The following is a 20,381-nucleotide window of genomic DNA, read 5'->3' as shown; positions in this document are numbered from 1 at the left end:
TACATAAAACCTTGAAATTGTAGGAAATCTCAATATTCCTTCATTTAGACTAGACTTGGACTTGGTTCTACTTAAGAATTTAGATTTAGAAAACCCTAGAGAATAATTGGCTATTTCTCATAAAACATTTGATAGCAACGTCTCTAAGATTGGTCTCTCTGTAGATTTTATCTTAAGACACCTGGCCCTTACTGTGTACGTAACACGTCTCAGTATGTCAGGGTACGGTGTTTTACTGTCGCGAGAAAAAATCCAATAACCTGTTTTAATTCATCAATAAGGACTTCATTAATCTGGTTCGTGAATGTTCTGTCTCCTTCCCAACGTTTGAGGGAACACAACTCAGACCAGCATTACACACTACGATTCCGTTTCACTCCGAAACAAAATGAAGCCGTTCTATTCGTTAAATTCAATTTTTATGTCACTTCTAATCAATCACTTCATTTCGTTCCGGAGCGAAACGGAATCGTTACCTGCGAACATGGTTTCAAGATTTGCATATTTTCGTTTCTACCAAACTAAAATCGTTCCATATAAAGAAGTAATAAGAACATCGATCTCTCAATATTGGAGACACATCACGGTGGAAATCATTTAGCTGAATTTCTTTCTTCTCATTAAGACGATTTGCGGTAATGGGACGTAATTACAATATTCGAAAATTTCGTTCACGTTGCATCCGTGTTTGGAAGGGCCACAACATTCGTCCATGTAGTTTTGATCTGTTGAGCGACGTCGCCGTGACTTGATGAAAGAACGGGCTTCTTTTCGATCCAGGATGTTGTTATCTAAGGTTGAAGAAATCAAAAAATATATAAGGGAATAATAGGTATTTCAAGTGTTTCAATTTGTTGTATTTGGGATTCAATTTTGTCAGGTAATGTTAAGATAAAGTTCAACTACCATCTAGATAACGCCGGGTTTCCAATAACTATATATGGTCACTGTAAGGAAATTCTTATCAAGCTATCAGCGAATACGCTTAACGCGTGCCCGTGTGGGTGTATGCTCATGTGTGGTCATTTTCTAAAATCTCAGCCCGGCGGCCAATCATGACTTTTCGTTGATAGACTGGATGGCAATGATATTTTACTGGACACAACGCTATCGAAATCATAAAAGAAAATCTAGCTAAAAGTGGGCTCTACAGTCTACTACAAACCATGCTAGGGAGATCATCTTTAGATTGAACCCTGCCCCCTTTTTAAGTATTCTTTTGTTTGTCTTGTTGAAGACTTTGTTTGCTCTCGAAAACCACAAAAACACATTTGTGACAACACTGTGGTCAAGTAAACTTGTATAAGTCAGGAAAGAGAAAAAGAGCCTAAAAGTGTCAAATATAAATCCTCTAAGTAACTCTTAACAGTTTCGAATTTCACACTAAGCTTATATGCAGTGGTTTGAGCGTTGGTGGAGTCAGGAAGGAAGCAAGGAAGGAAGGGACCTACCTTCTTGCGTTAAAGCTTATTAAAAAAAATTAAAGTTGAACTTTTTGCTTATTCATCTTGGCCGCCTACACTAAAGTTCTTAGAAGAGCACTCGTCAACCATTGAACATTTTCTGCCTTAGCGTTATCGGGAAAATATTTCTACATTGGGTGTCTGTTTACTTTTTGGTAGACTAATTCAAACCCAGTTCCAAAATTTGCTTTTTTATTATAATATCACTCACAAAAAAAAATCAAAAGTGGTGCTAGTGACTTTGGTTACGAGGCTTAGACTAATTGGATCTCTATTTTCAGAACATTTGAGTGTTTTGAAGAAGGTTTACTATCAGAACCAGCTGTCAGATGCAGTGAGTGAAGACAATCATGTATTTTGATCGAATAACCGTCGCCACAGGGATGAAACTAAATGATGACTTTCTTAAATAAGAAGGATTTCTATGTCATTGTCAGCTCATTAAAATTTTTGTGAAATCTTCAAGATTTATATTTGGTACGAAATATTGTTGGGCTGACAGAAAATTTGAGAGGTATTTTGGATGACGGATTGAATCTGACACTTTTCTTTTATTTTCGCGTTTTATCTTTTTCGAATTCTGGCCGTATGTCAATCTAGGGTTTGTATGAAAGCAATGCAAATCTTAAATAGGAGATTCGACGCACTATCTTGTTGCTTTTAACAGATTTGATATACTTATCGTAATAATGGGCTTTTCCAGAAAAAGTTTTTTACCCCCAATGTTGAGGATATTGATTTTTCGAAGTATCGAACCCCCTGGATATCCTTCTTTTTTAGTAAAGTCCCCCTGGATATCCACTCTTATAATATATCGTATTTTTTACTTGAAAATACACTTTACCCTTTACCTTGGATATCCACTCAAAAATCGTTAACCCCCTGGATATCCGATATCCTCAACATGGGAGGGGCACGGACTATTTCTGGAAAAGCCCAATTTTGACGCTAAAATAAAACGAAAAGATATTAGATATAGATATTAGACTTACCTTGGGGTTTTCTGATTCCAACTTTTTTGTAGACGTTTCGTGCTGGTCTGTAATGTAGACATACAGTATGTAAAAAGAAGGAGAACGTCCTCGCTTTACAGATACGGAATTGTCTGTTACCCAAAGCTTTGGTGAACGTTGATCTGTTTGAGGAGGAGGAAGGCCTTGAATGTGATTGGTGGAGGAGAGCTAACAGAATGACCAATAACGTGATATGAATGGTAGATCTCTGGTGCCTTGGTGATGCCATCTTTATTCAAGTTGAAGTCTCAGTCTTGTTCGTTTTTTGGAGTTTTCTCTCTAATATTTATTTCTTTCTGAAAAAAAATGAGGCTTCACTGGATTAGGATCTCTAAATTTAAGGGTCTATATGAAGCACTGAACTTTATATATCTGAAAAAGCTTAAAATTGAAATTCAGAAACAACGCATGTTAAAATTCAAAAACATTCAAACACAAGAAAGAAATCATATCACCAACTCAACGTGACAGGACAAAAGTGGCAAACCGACACATCAAGACCCTGAAGACCCGGGAGTAAGTTCCTCAATCTCAGCCATTGGAGATTTTTTGATTTTTTTCATTAGAGTTTTTTTTTTGAAAGTACCCTAATGGTAGCACCGTTCAATAGCTGTGGATTCAATTGATGTTTCACTGATACCACTTTAAAAAAAACTCCGATCAGCCGGCTCTCCGGAACGACTCAGCTTTGTCCCGCGAGGGACGCTTCGACAGGCGATTAACGACCAACTTAGAACTGGTACGGACAAGGGGAATCCGACTGTTTAATTAAAACAGGCGATATCCTCAGTCCAAACGTTCTTCATCGCTTACTTTCTCAATTGTACAATTTTAAATATCCGCTTATATAGAATCCCTGCAGCCAAACATTCGATAAGATATTCAAAGTATACAATTTAGCTCTCCACAAGAATTGCATCAACTTAACATTAAACACACAATTCGACCCGTTGTCTTTCCTATAGGAAGTTTTTTCTCATTCCATTCCCAGTCTGGCCTCTCAAGAAAAAGCCAACCCAAACAAATGTCGTTTGTGAGTGAAGGCTTATCAGTAAGTGGGTTTCCAAGATCCATTTCCCACATTATATAAACCTCTCCGTCATACTTTAAATATGTGTACCTATGATGATATAACAAATAGTTCTATTGAAAACCTCTGATGAATGACCTCTTTCAAAAGTACACACAAAATTCAACGCCGATCCACTAAAATTTAATGAAGCTCTGATACACCGTGTGACGTTACACTCAACGAAGAAGAGCCTTGTTATTTTTTACGTTACTGTATAAAGGAAAAACAAACACTCCCTCTTAGAGGGGAAAATTTATTTTGTATTAGGTGCAAACTGTAATGGTTGGAAGTTGCTCTCAAAGATGGAGTGTCTTTTTACGACTGATATCTCCATAAGAGAAATTCAAACACTCCACCTTAGAGTGTGGTGGTCAAAAAGTTTGTTGTTTCACCAAACAGGAAGATGGGCTTTAACATCAAAGTGTCAACCCCGCACAGTGTCTCATCTTTCTCTTACTACGATTTTCTTTTCCTCTCCTTTCCACTTTTCTTTGCTAAGTATACGCTCCCTGCTGCAGATATTTGTCCGCCGCCTAGATTAGCTCTTACTCTTTAAAAAGCTGACGTTGTTAAATACTGTATCCGGATTAAATTTTCACGTACATGGTTAGTATTTATTTCCTTCCCTCAGTATCTTTACAGATTGCACACTCTTTCAGTCATGCCCCACCCTGATCGCCATGGGTGGGTGTTTTTTATTTTACTTTTCGAAAAATCTCTTCGTTAAAAAAACGCAGTTTAAAGAAAGAGTCACTAACTTTATAAACTTAAAATCACTCAATGACTAAGTCTTTAGCTCTAGTGTTTTTTACAAACAAAGTTTATTCATCGCTGCAAATAACCATTCTGTAAAAGACTTCCAGTACCACCCATAACCACGCAAAGAAGCTCGATATTAACTATAGTGCCTAGATTATGCTATAGTCTATAACAAATCACTAAGGAAATTCACAAACAGGCTTTTTGCTGAAAAGAGTTTACAGTCGTTAGAGTTTGCCAGTTATGCCAGGTATACCAACCGCCTTAACGGCTGTAAACTCCGCGCGTATATTATTTTCCCGCTTTTACTATCACTGTAACAAACCATAACATCGTCTGCATAGTGCCATAAAACTCTCCCAAATAACACCATTCCACAAAAATTTCCCAAATGACGCTACCAACAACTTATCAATCCCTCGCGTATCTTCACTTCGAATTCTCTTGTTATTCACCAGAACCGTCATTTTCAACAATACTCCTCTATCCTCCCCATAAGTAAATGCAAACTTTATAAAGAGATGACGCAATTCTACATTCTGTACATCTTCGAGATCCAATTTTCACTTTTCACAAAAATCTCAAACAAGGATTTTCTCAAATTGAGGATAATCCCAAGTGTAATTAAAATCCTTCTTTATCGCCTTTACTTCTAATCAGATTGCTGAGGGTTTATTGCTAGACCACAATTATGAGGTCTTTTACTTTATTTGACTTTTGATGTAAACATTTTAAGTGCTTCCTCCTTTGGCTCCCTTTAAAGCCGCTCAACTCACTCGCAATTAAAAATTTTTCTCCGGATTTAGATTTGCGACACTAGATAAGAAGTGAGACATAATCATTGTACTGACCATAATGCCCAGACGACAATTGGCACAGTCTTACTTTACCCCAGAGAAGATTATACAGTTGATTCTCTCTAATTCGATCTTCCAGAAATTTCATAAAAAGAATGACACATAGGTAATTTAAACTACCCTTATTACTGTATTACATGGATTATAAACGACTCCCATCTCACCTGAACGTAAGCTTGAATGATTAACCAAACCCTTATAACTATCGCTAAGTATTCCAGTGGAAAATCTGAAGAATATCCATCCTTTAAGTCTCTGTGTATTTATCCGGTACAAATTAGGATGAATAAAACCCTCCTTATATCCTCTTACCTTGACATCACACGCATGCGCAGACCAATTGGAAGGATACAATTCCCCATCCCCCTTCTTCCTTCGAACTGACGTCCATCGAGATCGGATCCTTCTGGTAGATTGCTCATTATCTAGATTTTCAATCTTTGATACACGTTTTTTCTAAGAATACCCTTCGATTGTTCTGAACTTTTTAAGTTTTAAGCCTAAAAATGTTCTTAACTTGGTCTTATTTTTACCATTTTTTGATCATTTTTCTAGGAAATTGACTGTCTTAGACCCTACAAAGCCTTAAAATGGTCTTAACTTGTTCTTAAGATATTGGCCACCAAAGTTCTTATATAGTTTATTCTTATGAAAACGTGTAGTTACCCTTACTATTCACAGGAAAAAATGTTCGAATTCCATGGCTGGAAAAATAACATTTTCAGGTGGGGATTTATTTTTACCCTGGAATTTTTTTGCTTGATTTTCTAAGAAGGCTGGAATAAAAAAAAACGGGCGTGAAAATTGTTCTTTTCCAGCCTTTCGACACAAAAACTTTTGTCTGGAATTTCATAATTTTCCAGGTGGAAATTTTCCAGGCTGGAAAACAGTAAAATTCAGGTGTGACTTTTTTACCATTATTTTCAAAAAAATTAGTGACTTGGAAAATCCACCCCTTATTTGATAACTTTCCAGGTGGGTAATTTTCTGGGTTGGAAAACAGCCAAATTCAGGTCGGATTTTTTTTTGCTATTATTTTTCAAAAAAAATTAGTGACTTGGAAAATCCACCCCTAATTTGATAACTTTCCAGGGTGGTAATTTTCCGGGTTGGAAAACAGCAAAATTCAGGTGTGGTTTTTTTTTGCCATCATTTCCAAGTAAAAAGTGTCTTGGAAAATCCACCCCTTTTTTGATTAATTTCCAGGGTGGCAATTTTCCGGGTTGGAAAACAGCCAAATTCAGGTCTGATTTTTTTGCCAATATTTTTCAAAAAAAATAGTGACTTGGAAAATCCACCCCTAAATTTGATAACTTTCCAGGGTGGTAATTTTCCGGGTTGGAAAACAGCAAAATTCAGGTCGGATTTTTTTTGCCGATATTTTCAAAAAAATTAGCGACTTGGAAAATCCACCCCTAAATTTGATTACTCTCCAGGGTGGTAATTTTCCGGGCTGGAAAACAGCAAAATTCAGGTGTGATTTTTTTTACCAATATTTTCAAAAAAATTAGCGACTCGGAGAATCCATCCCTTATTTGATTAGTTTCCAGGGAGGTAATTTTCCGGGTTGGAAAACAGCCATATTCAGATGTGATTTTTATAAAATTGAAAATACTTATTTGTTACACTTAACTAATCAGTTACGATTTTTGGTATGTTTACAAAAACTGGCAAACGCGAAATTTGATACCAATGAGGTAGGCGAAAAGCGGAAAATTCACAATGTTACATCAATTTATAAGTTGTTGAATTAAATTCCTTATATCATTGAAATTGATCGAAATTTTGGTAATTGGTTATTGGAACAGAATGTATAACAGATACATGGTCATCGTCAATTTTAATTTTTGAAATAAACAACGAGTATCCTAGAAAGAATATTAAAAATATACTTTTTTCTACAATACTAGAAATAAGGTACGGTTATAGAGAAAAAATGCATTATAGAACTCTCCATTGTCCACTGTCGATCAGTTACCTATATTAGGTTATTGCAGAGGAATGTAAAGAGATGGAAAAACAGCTTTTTCTGATTACTCAAAGTTCAACGATCACTTCTATTGAAAATTCTATTGTAAAAACGTTGATAAGGTCATTAAATAAAAGTCCAGAATAGACGGCTCGCTATACAAATCGGACGGTTTCTACATGATTTGACGATAAAAAGAAAATTTGTTTTTCCTTTTTTGCCGATTACTAGTTCAATTTTTAAGTCCATTGTTTTCAAGAAGCTGTTTTCCATCTCTTTACATTCCTCTGGTTATTGTAAGGAGCTATTTACAAAGATAAAAATGTCACAAATAGATAAATTTGTCATCAAATGATAAATGAATAAAAAAACTTAATACAAAGTATCAAAGAACTTCATGTTCAAAATCAAAAATACCTCTGTTCAAATCAATAATAAAAAATAAGTCAACATCGCGAGGGTAAGCAATTACGGCACGTTTAATTTTTTTGGCCGATGTAATGGACTCTACGTTGGCGGTACGATATATAGAGATATCTTTTACGGTGTCACCAGTATTTTCTAACATTTGCGCACGTACGTATTTGGTTCCTTCTCCTTCACCTTCCACCAATATAAATTCGGATATTTTCCCAATACTCTCGTCCTGAAACATCACAAAGGACTCCAGCTTGACGTGGGACATCTTGCCAGGAAAGTAACAAGATCGGTAATTCCTGTACACTTCAACCTGCAACCCGTCCCTTATGGTCGCCTCTAAAATTGCATCCGTTAGAACGTGGACATTGGTAAATTTGTCGGTGCCAATGTAAATTATGTACTCCGATATATCATCACAAAGTAAATTCTGACAATTTTCTGCATAAATCTTTGCCCCTTCTAGGCTCGACACAACCTTAAAAATAACGAAGAAAGTTATACAGAAATCTATCATTAGAAAACTCCACATAATAGTTAGCATGCCATCAACAAAGGTTAAAACAAAGCATGGACCTACAGGATGATAAAAGTTAAAAACGTTAAAAAACAATACAGATCTATTGATGAAGTCCAAATTCCACTTTTCCAGAAAATATATGACAGCTGAACCCAACAAAAAATAATAGTATCTCACTTTGTTTCTGTCATCCTCTTTGTGTGTCCATCGAATTTGCTTTCCTTCCAATGACTTCATCTCTCTAAACACCTCCATTTTAGCATAAGTCGCTTCGACGTTCTTAAAATTCGTTGGAACTGCCTTGTATCTAGATAATACAATGTAAAACTAAAGTTTACCTACTTTCTTATGGTATGGTGTAAAATGATCTATTAGTACTGCTGACCCACAAAACAAGTCTTTGATGGCTTTGTGGAGCCAAACAAATAGTTTTTAATTGATATTTTTAGTTCACTCAGGTTCACTAGATACAGTTAGATAGAGGAAAGTCTATTTTAAATTTTGATTAAAATTTTACGACTTCGTCAAGACAATATTTGTGAAATAGAGTATAAAAGTTTAGCATTTTTTTGGAATATTTCAAAAATAAATTCTATGAAAGCAATGCTTAATTTGACTTTCCATTATATATATCAATTAAAACAAAGCTGCCAAACACTTAAACCTTTTGTAGGTCACCCAGTACAACATAACACATGAGTTCTATAATGTTCTCGTCTCTAAAACCCACGGGATGAGATACTAGTTGAGGTATGACAATATGTGCATACCAGCCGGCTCCAACCCTCTTTTTTCTGACCCTTAACGTACACAAAACCGATATTTTACCATCCCCATTAGTCTGGTCGAAAAAATTTACGACTAGCATATTTGGTACTGCATTTAGAATGTTAAAAAAACCTACATCATGAGGCATCCTGACGGCACCAAATATTCCAGACTGCGTATTCCAAAATCTCTAATTATTAATAATTTTAAAACTTAATTTTTGGCTTTCAATGGACAGGAACGAACTTTGAAAGAATATTACCTTTTTACAGCACGCTCATTATTAAAGCACCAAAAGTTATCACAGTGGGCAAATCGAGAAATATCTTCACTGATATGTATACTGTTGTGACAGGTGATCACGCATTGTTTTGGGCCAATTTGTTCTTCCAACAAAATTAATCTCCTCCAACAAATCTTATCCAGATTTTTAATTTCATCGTTTGTGAGACCATCTCTTCGGTGGAACAAAAGTTCCACAACACGCGCAGTTAACCAAAGGAGGTGGTACTCGTTGTCAGGAATATCTAGTAACAAGACTTCGGCCATAGGGTAGGCAAATTTACGCCATTCTTCTGCGGTCCAAGACGTACATTTTTCAATATGTTTCGGACAATGGCCATCTTGCAATTCTAAGATAATTAAAAAATAAGAACAACATCAAATACAGGTTAATGACTTTTGGGGATAAAACTTACCTAATGTTTACCAGTTTCGATAAAAAGAAATAAACAGGATAATAGTTTGATTCAAAGAAGTAATATTTTGTCAGACAGACTTCTGAGAGGGCCTCTAAAAAGTGATTTTTGAAATAAAATATTAGCGAATAAACACATACCTTAAAGGTATTCATTTAATTTTGTGAGTATTCAGTTTTACGTTTCTTTTTCAATTATCTTGGTCTTATCTCTTCAATAGAAAACTATGGGTACCAATAAAATGTTACCTGGTGTGAGTGGAAAGTTACTCATATCTTCGTTGAATTGGTCAACATTCCCAATATATTCTGTAAATATACGCTTGAACAGCTTTTTGCAACAATTCAACAGAACAAGGTGCATCACGTCATGTACCATATCTTCAAAGGGGTTGAATTTGTACAATTTATGTAGACGATACAGCAAGGTGAGTCCTGTATAGCCAGTCTTTGTTGCCTCAGCAAGCTTTGCATGGATAGATTGCTTCATCTCTATGTCGTACATTGTGGTTGCTTCAATCTCTATGTCTCTTTTATCCCAGCGTTGTAGATACTTTTGACGATTACCAATATAATACTTGGTTGAACCACCATCTTCAACTGACTCGCCTAGAAAAATTTGATCAAACAATTAGTAACTTGGGAACCTCTTATTAGCAAAAAAAACAACAAGATAAACTAAATTCTTCCCAGACACACTTTGGAAAAAATAAAAAATAAAACTTAATTTTAGATAAATCTTTTCATAAATTACGTCAAGAACATCACTTGCCTCGTTTTGAAATTATTGCCATGGTGATTAACACTCCCAGTGGATTTTATCAAAACTACTTTCCATTCATAAAAAAATCATTTAATGTCTGGAGGGACATAATCACCATGAAAATTGTTTGAATACGAGGCAAGTGATGCTCGTGACGTAATATTATGAAAAGGTCTATTGTGCACAGTAAAGCTTTATAAAGACTACTTTTTGAATAACAGTATTAATGAAGCATGAATGAAACGTTAAAGAAATTTTTCATGTTATTTACTAAAAATCCTTAATCGCATAACTGAATTTTTCAAAAAAAAAGTTACCTTTGCATTTATCTACACGGCAACCAAAAGTACCTTTACAGGAAAATTTACCAACTTGACACTGGGCTGGATAGTCTCCAGTCCAACACAACATCATACACCGCACTCTAAATCTACCCGCTGGAAACTCATCATCAACCTCTGGATAGTCAATGTCCATACCTATAAAAAGTTTTCTCAAGGTTATTTTATTGTACTAATATTTACAAATATGAAAATAGAACGCGAACAACTATTCCTGATAAAAACAGAAATGTTTGTGTTCCAAGGACAACTTCTAAAAAACCTTTAACAAAGGTTTTCACAATAAAGCTATTAACAAATGTCAAGAAGATTTGCATTTTGTCACAAGGAAAACCTAAATAAATCTAGCACATCCCCCAGTTAGGTTACTGAACACAAAGCCCCCCCCCCTAGGTAGCCCCCAGCATTAAAAAAAGCCTCTGCACTACCTTAACAGAAGAAATATAAACTTTTTCTTGCTTTTTACTGAAAACCCTTTGGAAAATGAAAGAAATTAGGTTAAATTCATAAAAATAAATACCCACAAAAATTTTAACCCATCAAGATAGCATTTTAATGATTTAACTTATATAGTTACCATCAATAAACAATTCTTCAATTTCTTCAACAAGTGGTTCTAAATAAGGATCCAAAGCAGTGGGCTGTTTGTTTGGAAGCTTGTGCTCTGGCACAAATGATGACACAAATACATTTTCATTTTTAAAGCGTTCCTTTTTTCTCATATTGGCAATGGTAAGCTCTATGGAACCTAAAAAAAAGATTATCATTTGCATAAAAGATAATACTCTAACTGTAAAAATGTTTGTTTAAAATTTTGATCACTTTATTGAACCAAATTTAAGTTACATCAGGTGGATTTTAAGATAATACTTTGTCCAAATTTCAGGTTCATTCTATATACCATTTAAAATTTTCAAAATACCATTGATATTAAAGTTAGTCAGTACTCTCTACAGGTGCTGAATCAACCTCCCAATTTATCTATAGTCTGTTTATTTGGCACATGAGAGTACAACCTTTCCTATACAGCAACAAGGCTCAAAATGGCCAAAAAAAACAATCTAAGAACAGTTCTGAGACTCAAAGTTTTTCGAAAACTGTAATTTTGTTCTTTTTTATTAAATATGCTTTAATTTAATGTTTGCGACTAACCTAATATAGCATTCTTTTGAAACTCTCATCTCTCTTTCTTTGTTTAAAAGATATCATCTTACAAAAAAGTAAGAATAAGAACAAATTTACCTGAGCCTTTTAAATATCCTCTACCAAAACCTGTTTGCCATCCATCCCAATGTCCTATAAGAGCGATATTGCGCGGATCACCAGTGACATAAACAGGACGAATTGTTTCACTTCTTTGACAATTATCACATGTTATAGTTAAAGATGGAGGTTCGTTTTGAGTAACATCTTCAAGATTGATTATATTTTCACACCTGCATCGATGAGGGAGTGCCCAAATTGAATTAGGATCCCAAAACCATTTCACTTCTTTAAACCGTGATCCATGCCAAATTTCATTTGCTGGAAACGAGGTTCCGGTTTCATGTAACCAGTCATCTTTATTTTTCCAATGATCTAGCATCAGTCGACACATATGGGGGCTCGAAAACCATCTTTGAAATTTACCCTTCAATGAAAGGTAATATCGACGAATATCAGGAATCTCCAAACAATCTGGGCATGGTTCTCCAGGTTCAAGTGTATAATAGTACAATGGATGCTCCTTGTTAAAACAGATGGCTTTTTCATTCACAGAGGAATACAAATTTCCAGCCTTTAATACTGATTCTGCTGACGAGTAGCCTCGAGGCCAGTGATCGTAAATGTCTGGATGTGCTAAGTTTAGTAAATCGCCAACATAAATTAATAATTCTTCTGTCTGCTTTTGAGATGCGTTCATGTCAGATGCCAAATTCATTGTTTTTTTTACATGAATTTGAATTAATTCCATTCTAAAAATGAATGACGGAATGCATAATGAGATCGTTGTTAAAACATAGACCTTTTTTCAAAGAGGACGTCCTGTTGAATAGACCTTTTTTCAAAGAGGACGTCCTGTTGAATAATTATGTAGTCCAGTCATAAAAACAATGATAGAGCCTGATAGAGCCATGCATAATTACTGTATCATGCATATTGTAATAATTATGCATGGTTTTATCATTATTTTTCTGCTGGACTACATAAGAATTCAACAGGGAGACCTCTTTGAAAAAAGGTCTATTGCAATGTCATATTGTCTAGTTTTTTTTTAAATCAAAGTTTTCTTTTCAAAAAAAACCCACTTCACATTTCTTACGTACCGTGAGTGGTCCTAAATCTGACAGCCCTGCCTTAATCCGACGTGGTCTTTCAAAGATACAAACTAAAATAAAAAAAACCTTTTACTGTGACGCAACGAAAATACCAAAGTGTCAACTAAACTGGGAAATTTGATACAGTAAACCAGTTGAACCAAATAATTATATAACAATAATTACTTCTTATACGAAACATCATTTTTTTTTGCAATACGTCAAACTTCATAAATGACAATAAAAGGTAATTACATTCAGACTTTTACAACTCACACTTTTTAATTACACTATTGACATTTTGACATTATAGCCATCTTGTTAGATGTTTTGAATTTGTTTTGGGAATTCTTGCAATAGTTTATCGTTCAACTTGGAGAAGGAGTGTTTGTAAACATAGAATTTTTTTTCATAACCTTTATTTGGTGGGTCGGAATTAGGCAGGGCTGTCGGATTTAGGACCACTCACTGTAACAATCTGTGACGTGGATAGGGACAGTACAACTTATTGATTGATAACTTTGGTATGTATTTGTTTATGTTTGATTTTTTATTTCGAAGACCAGCCTACTCTACTACAGCTATGTCGAAATAACAAGATGTATGTGTTGATATTAGACAATTTTAGGCACTACGGTAATTCCCGGAAACCACAGACAATACCGTAAGTTGGTCTAATGTCGACATCTGTCTTCTAATTTCCACGCCCTTCTTTATAGGAACAATAGAAACTGAGGAAGGTAGGAATCGCTGATTGACTTTGTTTAGCGCAATGAGAGGAAAATAATTTTTAGTCTATCAGTGATTTCGACCTTCTTATTATTCCTATCTATAAAAAAGGATGTCCAAATTAGAAGACGGATGTCTACATTAGACCAACTTACGGTATAGCCCGGAAATCTCTGGGGGACGTTAGCCTAGCACCTAAGGCTAAAGGTCATTTAAACTTACAAGTCAATGGGTAATTGATCAACATCTGGTTCTGGTAGTGGTGCACCCCCACAATTTTCTCCTTCATCTCTTTGAACTTCCTCGTCATTGCTTTCATCTTGGTTACTGACAACACTGTCATCAATGTTTTCGTTCATGTTATTGCTGCTATTAGTATTATTGGAAAGAATGTCGTCATCATTATTGACGTCAGTATTATTGTTACTTTGAGAGTTATCATCAAGTATGCTATTATTGTCACTGTCAATATTCTCATTTCCAGTCTCATTGTTTTCATTATCAGTGTCGTTAGTATCTACTTCTTCCACCTCCTCGTCAGCAAAAACATACCTTGCTGTTCTCCAATGGCGACGCTCTGTACTTGCTGAAACAGCTGAATATTCACAATCAACACATGGGCAGTGAACATGTTTCTTGCTCAAGGATCCACAATCACAAGTTGTAACATCTTGTCTTCTCCATTTCAACTTTGGCTCCATTGTCCTTCTAAATTGTTATAAACTTATTGGATTCTGCGATTCTTTCATATATGTCTATTAGTAACTTGGTTTTCGGTTTTCTTCTGTGTTTTGTGTATAGACTGCACTTAGTTCATAACAATAATAACAATAATCGCACGGGCTAGTTTGTCTGGTTACACCGACTATATTTAACGACATTAATTTATCTTACGTTTTATTCTGAGCTGTTAGGCCATTCACGCGCACAAAATAATTAATGCAACGCGCCAAACTAAAATGTTTTTGAACCGAATTTCAGACTCACGTGCACTTTTCATCACATCAATCTTCAAGTATCATAAAGCAGTCAAGACAAGTCAAGTATTTATAATCAAACTCAGGTGTATTTTTTCATCGTCTAAAAAACAACAGCAAATTTTCGAGAAAACTAAAGTTTTCAGTGTAACAAATATTTAACGTTATGGATTCGCGAAACATTAACTCCATGAACATTGAACAGTTATATGATTTTCTCACTGAAAAATATTCAACAGAACTAGCAGACAAAGTCAAAGGTAAGAACATATTTTCTGATATTCCTACTTTATATTCTTGTACTTTGTATTCCTGTAGGGGATTTATAAATCATGAAAGTATACAGTACAGGTTTTTGGTAAAATTAATCAGACTTTGTTGGCTGATTTTTTTATATTATGAACATTTTTATGTCATAGGTTCAATTGATTAAAAGCAATTAAAACTTTTAAATTTTTGTTCAATTCTGCCCATTAACATGACATTGTCTTGGAATATCGCAGGTTTGTGATTTGGGAAATTTTGATAAAAAATTTTGCTCGGATGTTATATAAATATTTACTTGGTTATTGACCTTGGTTGCTGCACAACACAGGAGAGGGACTAAGGTTAATAATTCTCCCACTTACAGCAGTTCACTTGGCAAGTGAATGAACCTTCGCCTGGGTCAACCATCATGTGAGGGGAATTGGGTAGTAGTTAGTCAAAGGTGCTGATGGGGCGCTCGTTGAAAGTATAACTATATAATAGTTAAGAAAATAGGCCTCAAAGCCTCCTGCAACTCAACCAAATAGAAATAGACATCTATTTTTTTACATGCACATTTTATAAAGCTTAAGAATCTTTGAAGCTAAACTATCTGTCTAAAAAAAGTACTGATCCCTCAATTGAGATCACGAAGGCCTGGATAACCTTCATAAGTGTCTTTGATTGCGACTAAAGCTTAAGGTCATATTATCCGACCTTTTGAATTCTTTGGTGTCCGGATTTGTACTTGCGCGCTTATTCAAGTCATACCAAACCTTGTTTGAGTATGCACATATTTTTGGAAATGTAGCTTTAAAGAAAAAAAATTAAAACCACAGTAGCTGATCTGTACTGCAAATAGTGATCACGGAGCTGATTGATTTCTGGAGTTTGCTCACATATCTCATTACTATAAAGTCCCAACTTTTTTGAATATAGCAGAATTAATAGAAAAAAATTTAAAAAGTTTATCAAAATACTTTTTCTAAATCGTAACACAAATAATTCCTTTAAATATAATCTACCTTAAGAGAAGTAATTTTGGTGAGTGGGCAATTTCTTATTAATTTTGTTGAGAATTTATTCCAGTCTGTATTTTGTTGACTTTAAATGTACGAGATTGTGCTCATTCTTCTTTAAAAAATTGGTATATGGCTACTGTGGGGTGAAATCAGAAGTACAATGGTGTACAAGCTATCTATCGGTACTACGTTAGCTCATCCCTGATTTCATCATTTTTTCACTTTGAAAGCGACGCAAAATGATATTATTTCAAGTTCAGGGTACATACATGAATGATAAACTCAAAGATTCTTAAAGCTTTAGTGTGTAAAGTACCAGATTATGTCCTAAACTAGACCCAATTTTAGAATGTATTCCAATAAAGTACCTTAAGGAAAGAAATTTTGGCAATTGGGCTCATTCGCTAATTTCAGTGCAATTTTGCAGAATAGAGAAAGAATTTAGCAAGAATTAAGTTGAAAATTTTTGCGAAATTTTCTATAGTTTTTCTAAATTTTTGCCAGCCTGATTAATCAAGCTCGAATTCACAAGGCTAAGGTAAGATACAGCTTATGGCAATATAGAGTATTGGTGCTTTAAAGATTTTTATGTTTGCGGATTTTGAAGTTTGCCTCTGAATTCTGGTTTAAAAAAAGCACTGCACCCGTTAAAAATTTTGTATTAATTTTAATTTTTTATTTTTACAGCCTCTAACATTGATGGGAAGCTTTTTACTGTAATGTGCCAAAGCACTAGTAAACATCACTACTTTTCTATGTTGGAGCTGTCTCTAGTGGAAATGTTGAAATTAGAAAGCGACTTTACTGCAATTTCACCAATAATTACATCAAAAACACCTGTCACACCAAGTTCGCACGCTTTAGTTACTGGCCGTCACAGATTACAGTAAGTGATAAGTTTACCATTTTAATGTAAATGACAATTATTTTTACTGACGATGTTCTTAAAAAAAGGTATAGCTCTCAAAAGATACTTATTCTAGGTAAATTAAAGGAGAATAGAAATATGGGTCTTATCATGTTGACAAAATAGCTCTAAATTAATTTGTGTGTAATTTGATAATGCAAATTAAGGCCAAACTCTCATTGACTTATTCTAATTGTTGTATTAATTTATTCCCTTAAAACCCTATTCACACTTTGCTTTTAGGGGCGGTTCAAAACTAGGCTGTTTCAGAGACCTGTAGTTTATATAACAATGATATCTTGTTTTTCATTTTTACAATTGTGATTTTAAATATTTTAGGTTAAAAATGATCCGGGCAGAATCTATCAAAATGTGGCCCGATAATCACAACCTACCACGCTTTGACACTGATGTAAACAAAGATGCTTTAGCTAAGCTGGTGTCAACTCTTAAGTCAAAAAGCTTGTTTGGACATTTGGATAAGAAAGCCATCAAAGCCAAAGTTCTGTCGCACATGACGGATAGGCGGAAAACATCAAGAAAAATTGATTTCGTATGTATTGATTTTGATTTTCAAATTATTGTTTTCTTTATTTTGCCATCTTCCTATTTTTAATTTAGGTTATATTGGAACTGGCTATTTTTTCTGCTTCTGACTTATTTTCTTTGTATGTTGTTTTGTTATTACCAAATTTTTGCAATATGACCTATCTTAAGTCTGGCTGAGTATGTGGATATCATAATTTATAAAACATTGAATTACATTTTTAGACCACCAAAAAATCCAATTCAATGAAATTACCTAAGGAAATAGTCACCACACCACAAAAACCAAACAACAACAAGGATTTCGAGGATGAAGAAGAGTCACCATTTAATTCTATCTCTCCAAAAAGATGTGTAAGAATAAATTTAAAATTCAGGCAAGGATTGAGAAGTTTTAAAAGAGTGGTTTTAAGCATACAGCTGTTCTAGTTATATATTATTATTATATAATAATAATATTATATAATATGCCTTTCTGATTTAAGGCTAATTTTAATTTTGAGAAAATTTCTTTAAATTATCTAAAAAGAAAAAGGGTGTATTATACAATTGTTTCTTATTCCATGAAATGCCAAGTATGTGGATTAATAAGATATTTGTAAATAACTGAATTATATTTTTAGGCTGAATCTTCAAAAGAATCACCGGAGAAAATATCCACATATTCCACGTCCACTTCCACTTCCACAAATAAAAAGTTAAACATGAACATGAGTGAGGAAGAAGAGTCACAGACACAATTCAATTTTCCATCACCAAAAATACGTGTAAGAATAAATTTTTAATTTTAAACAAATAGATTGGTAATCGACAGAGCTCCAGGCTTTTAAGTTTTCCTCTTGGTCTGTAAGACTTATGCTTTGCCATTAATGACCCAGGGAGATTTGTAAACAATCTTCTATATTTGTTCTCTCAATTTTTCTTGCTTTTCTCACTTTTTAAATTGCTTTTCTCATTTTTTATCATTTTTATTGAAAAAAAATGGCTTGGCTCTTCGATTTCCCTAGTAAACTAGCATCTGTTTACTTTTCAGAAAGTTAGCAAGGATGACCAACAGCGTGAAAGCAGCAACAGTAAGTTGGATTTCCTTTTGGACAAGTAATGAAACATTGATAAAAATCAGTCATTTTAATTCTTTAAGCTCGTGACCACTCAGGAAAATAATGCCCAAATATCTCAGGGAGAAAGAAATGCCTCAAAAGGAACGTGTGAGAACCAGATTGTTTAGACAATGTTCTCTTCTATTTTATTTAGTATCTCAAAGTCAAACGAGCTCCAAATTTATCAACCAAGTCAATGTAGAAGGTAAGGCGGATATTTCATAACTTGCCAAAATCCTGATAAAATTTTTACCAGAAACGTTTAAAAAAGTCTACTTTTCACAGAATTTGATATTTTTTTAATGATATGTGAATCTTGAAAGTTTTCTAATTTTTTTTGAAAGTTCCTTCTTTTGCCCCCCTCTCCCTGCTTATTCCAAACTCCCCGGCTATTAGGCACCCAAGAGTAATATAATCTTTCGTTTCAGATCTGACCAACAAGGATTTCGAGAATATTGCAAGAATATTCAGCAACAAAAAGACCTTGTGCAAATCTGCAATTCTTGCAGATGTTACAAACTTCAAACAGTTGCGTTTGGACGTAAGGAACATGAGAGACATCCACCTGATGGCTGAGAGTGTGGGGCGTCAGCTGGTCGAACACCGCATGGTGATCATTGGGTCTTGTCCAGTTACGGAGAAAGATGATGTCATTCTTATTGCAAAGTAATTCTTTTTACAGCTTATTTTTAGGGTAACAATCTTTTTTTCGGAATAAAAGTCTTTCATTTAAGTTGTGTTTTTATTCAGAATTAAAGGTCCCATTACACATAAAATATTGACAAGAATTAGAGAATTTCTCGTTGTACCTGTAATTCTTTACCTCATTCTTCAGCAAAATACACCCTAGAATGGGAAAAGAATTAGTTTTCATTTTTTGTCTGATTTTTCTTATGTCGCTTTCAACATTGTGTGTCTTTTTATGATGTTTGTTTACATTTTTGATTTTCATAGATTATGATATATTGTTTAAAAATTAAGGAATAAGGGCCTGGTTTTTCAACAAAGTCCAGAAAATACTGCAAACACGAAAAAAATTAAGATTTTAGTCTAGGCTAGGTGTTTTTATGGTTTTTTGAAAACACTGCAACACATGTGTACTGTACTTAATGGGAAATGTTTCTGGTACTTTCAGTGTAAATTTAAAATAAAAGTTTGATTTTAATTAATTTGGACAATTTGATAATATTATACTTAGCGCAATAAACGATGCGTTCACTGTATTCTTTAATTGCTCTTGTGCAAAATACATAGAAGAATCCAAGTAGAATTAAGTAAGAATAATATATTTTTTTCTTTATACGTTTATATTTTGGTTCTAGTCTTTTAGTTATATCTCCTTTTTTTCTCTTACTAAGTTCCAATTCAGCTAATTCAAGTCCGTACTTTTGAGAATATCATGTGTTTCATTCATTTTTTCATTTCGTTCTTAGGCTTTACTAGCGTCTGCTAGGAAGTATTCCACTTTGGCACGTTTATTATTTTATTTATTAGGTTTTAACATGTATATTATCTTTTGTTGTACATATTTCTAGGTATACTTCATACAAAAAATTTTCATTTGGGGTGATAAAAAAAGATTTTTGTCCTGTACCTTTTATTGTATAGGAAACATTTTAACAAATATTTATTTTTTACTGTAAATACTTAACACTTTTTGTATGTATTTCATGGCTATTTTTTTCTCTAAATCTTAATGTTTTAATTGAAGATATTTATGACGTGTGTAACTAAATAATCCTAAATATTTTTCAGTCAAATTCCCGTCTTTATGCTTGATGCATATATTCTCTCTCTCTCAAATATTGTGTCGTTTTTCGTTTCTGAATGTGTATATTTCCAGGCTGGCATTTCTTCGTTTTCATCCTCGAATATGTTAATCTCAAACCTGACATTTCTTCGTTTTTACGTACGATAT

At 34.1% G+C, this 20,381-nt stretch overlaps 3 protein-coding genes across 3 annotated transcripts; 1 reads left to right on the top strand and 2 right to left on the bottom strand.

The window, feature by feature from the left end:
* Positions 1-441: 441 nt before the first annotated feature.
* On the bottom strand, positions 442-2,768 carry LOC136815771 (uncharacterized). The gene is made up of 2 exons (XM_067072219.1): positions 2,456-2,768; positions 442-791 (listed from the first exon to the last, which is right to left on the bottom strand). The coding sequence occupies exons 1-2, from the start codon at positions 2,703-2,705 to the stop codon at positions 598-600; spliced, it is 444 nt and encodes a 147-aa protein (XP_066928320.1). The 5' UTR covers positions 2,706-2,768; the 3' UTR covers positions 442-597.
* A 4,750-nt stretch (positions 2,769-7,518) lies between these two features.
* Positions 7,519-14,366, bottom strand: LOC136815814 (uncharacterized). The gene is made up of 8 exons (XM_067072267.1): positions 13,888-14,366; positions 11,882-12,594; positions 11,217-11,387; positions 10,616-10,777; positions 9,785-10,144; positions 9,101-9,470; positions 8,248-8,377; positions 7,519-8,028 (listed from the first exon to the last, which is right to left on the bottom strand). Exons 1-8 carry the CDS (start codon positions 14,364-14,366, stop codon positions 7,519-7,521), a joined length of 2,895 nt encoding a protein of 964 aa, XP_066928368.1.
* A 329-nt stretch (positions 14,367-14,695) lies between these two features.
* On the top strand, positions 14,696-19,499 carry LOC136815770 (uncharacterized). The gene is made up of 8 exons (XM_067072218.1): positions 14,696-14,902; positions 16,598-16,796; positions 17,157-17,370; positions 17,589-17,717; positions 17,987-18,130; positions 18,397-18,436; positions 18,618-18,668; positions 18,892-19,499. Exons 1-8 carry the CDS (start codon positions 14,809-14,811, stop codon positions 19,131-19,133), a joined length of 1,113 nt encoding a protein of 370 aa, XP_066928319.1. The 5' UTR covers positions 14,696-14,808; the 3' UTR covers positions 19,134-19,499.
* The last annotated feature ends 882 nt before the right edge of the window (positions 19,500-20,381 follow it).

This window comes from Clytia hemisphaerica, unplaced genomic scaffold (assembly GCF_902728285.1).
Source record: "Clytia hemisphaerica strain Z4C2 unplaced genomic scaffold, Clytia hemisphaerica genome assembly, whole genome shotgun sequence".
In the NCBI taxonomy this organism is placed as follows: domain Eukaryota; kingdom Metazoa; phylum Cnidaria; class Hydrozoa; order Leptothecata; family Clytiidae; genus Clytia; species Clytia hemisphaerica.
This window is presented reverse-complemented; position numbering and strand designations above follow the sequence as displayed.

Excerpts from the sequence above, each read along its gene's own strand:
- LOC136815771 (XM_067072219.1), bottom strand. The coding sequence starts at position 2,705 with ATGGCATCACCAAGGCACCAGAGATCTACCATTCATATCACGTTATTG. Across the intron at positions 792-2,455 it reads TGGAATCAGAAAACCCCAAG|ATAACAACATCCTGGATCGA; the intron begins GTAAGTCTAATA and ends CTTCAACCTTAG.
- LOC136815814 (XM_067072267.1), bottom strand. The coding sequence starts at position 14,366 with ATGGAGCCAAAGTTGAAATGGAGAAGACAAGATGTTACAACTTGTGAT. Across the intron at positions 10,145-10,615 it reads CCGTGTAGATAAATGCAAAG|GCGAGTCAGTTGAAGATGGT; the intron begins GTAACTTTTTTT and ends AAATTTTTCTAG. Across the intron at positions 8,029-8,247 it reads AAGAGGATGACAGAAACAAA|GTTGTGTCGAGCCTAGAAGG; the intron begins GTGAGATACTAT and ends GTTATTTTTAAG.
- LOC136815770 (XM_067072218.1), top strand. The coding sequence starts at position 14,809 with ATGGATTCGCGAAACATTAACTCCATGAACATTGAACAGTTATATGAT. Across the intron at positions 18,131-18,396 it reads TTCCATCACCAAAAATACGT|AAAGTTAGCAAGGATGACCA; the intron begins GTAAGAATAAAT and ends TTTACTTTTCAG. Across the intron at positions 18,669-18,891 it reads CAACCAAGTCAATGTAGAAG|ATCTGACCAACAAGGATTTC; the intron begins GTAAGGCGGATA and ends CTTTCGTTTCAG.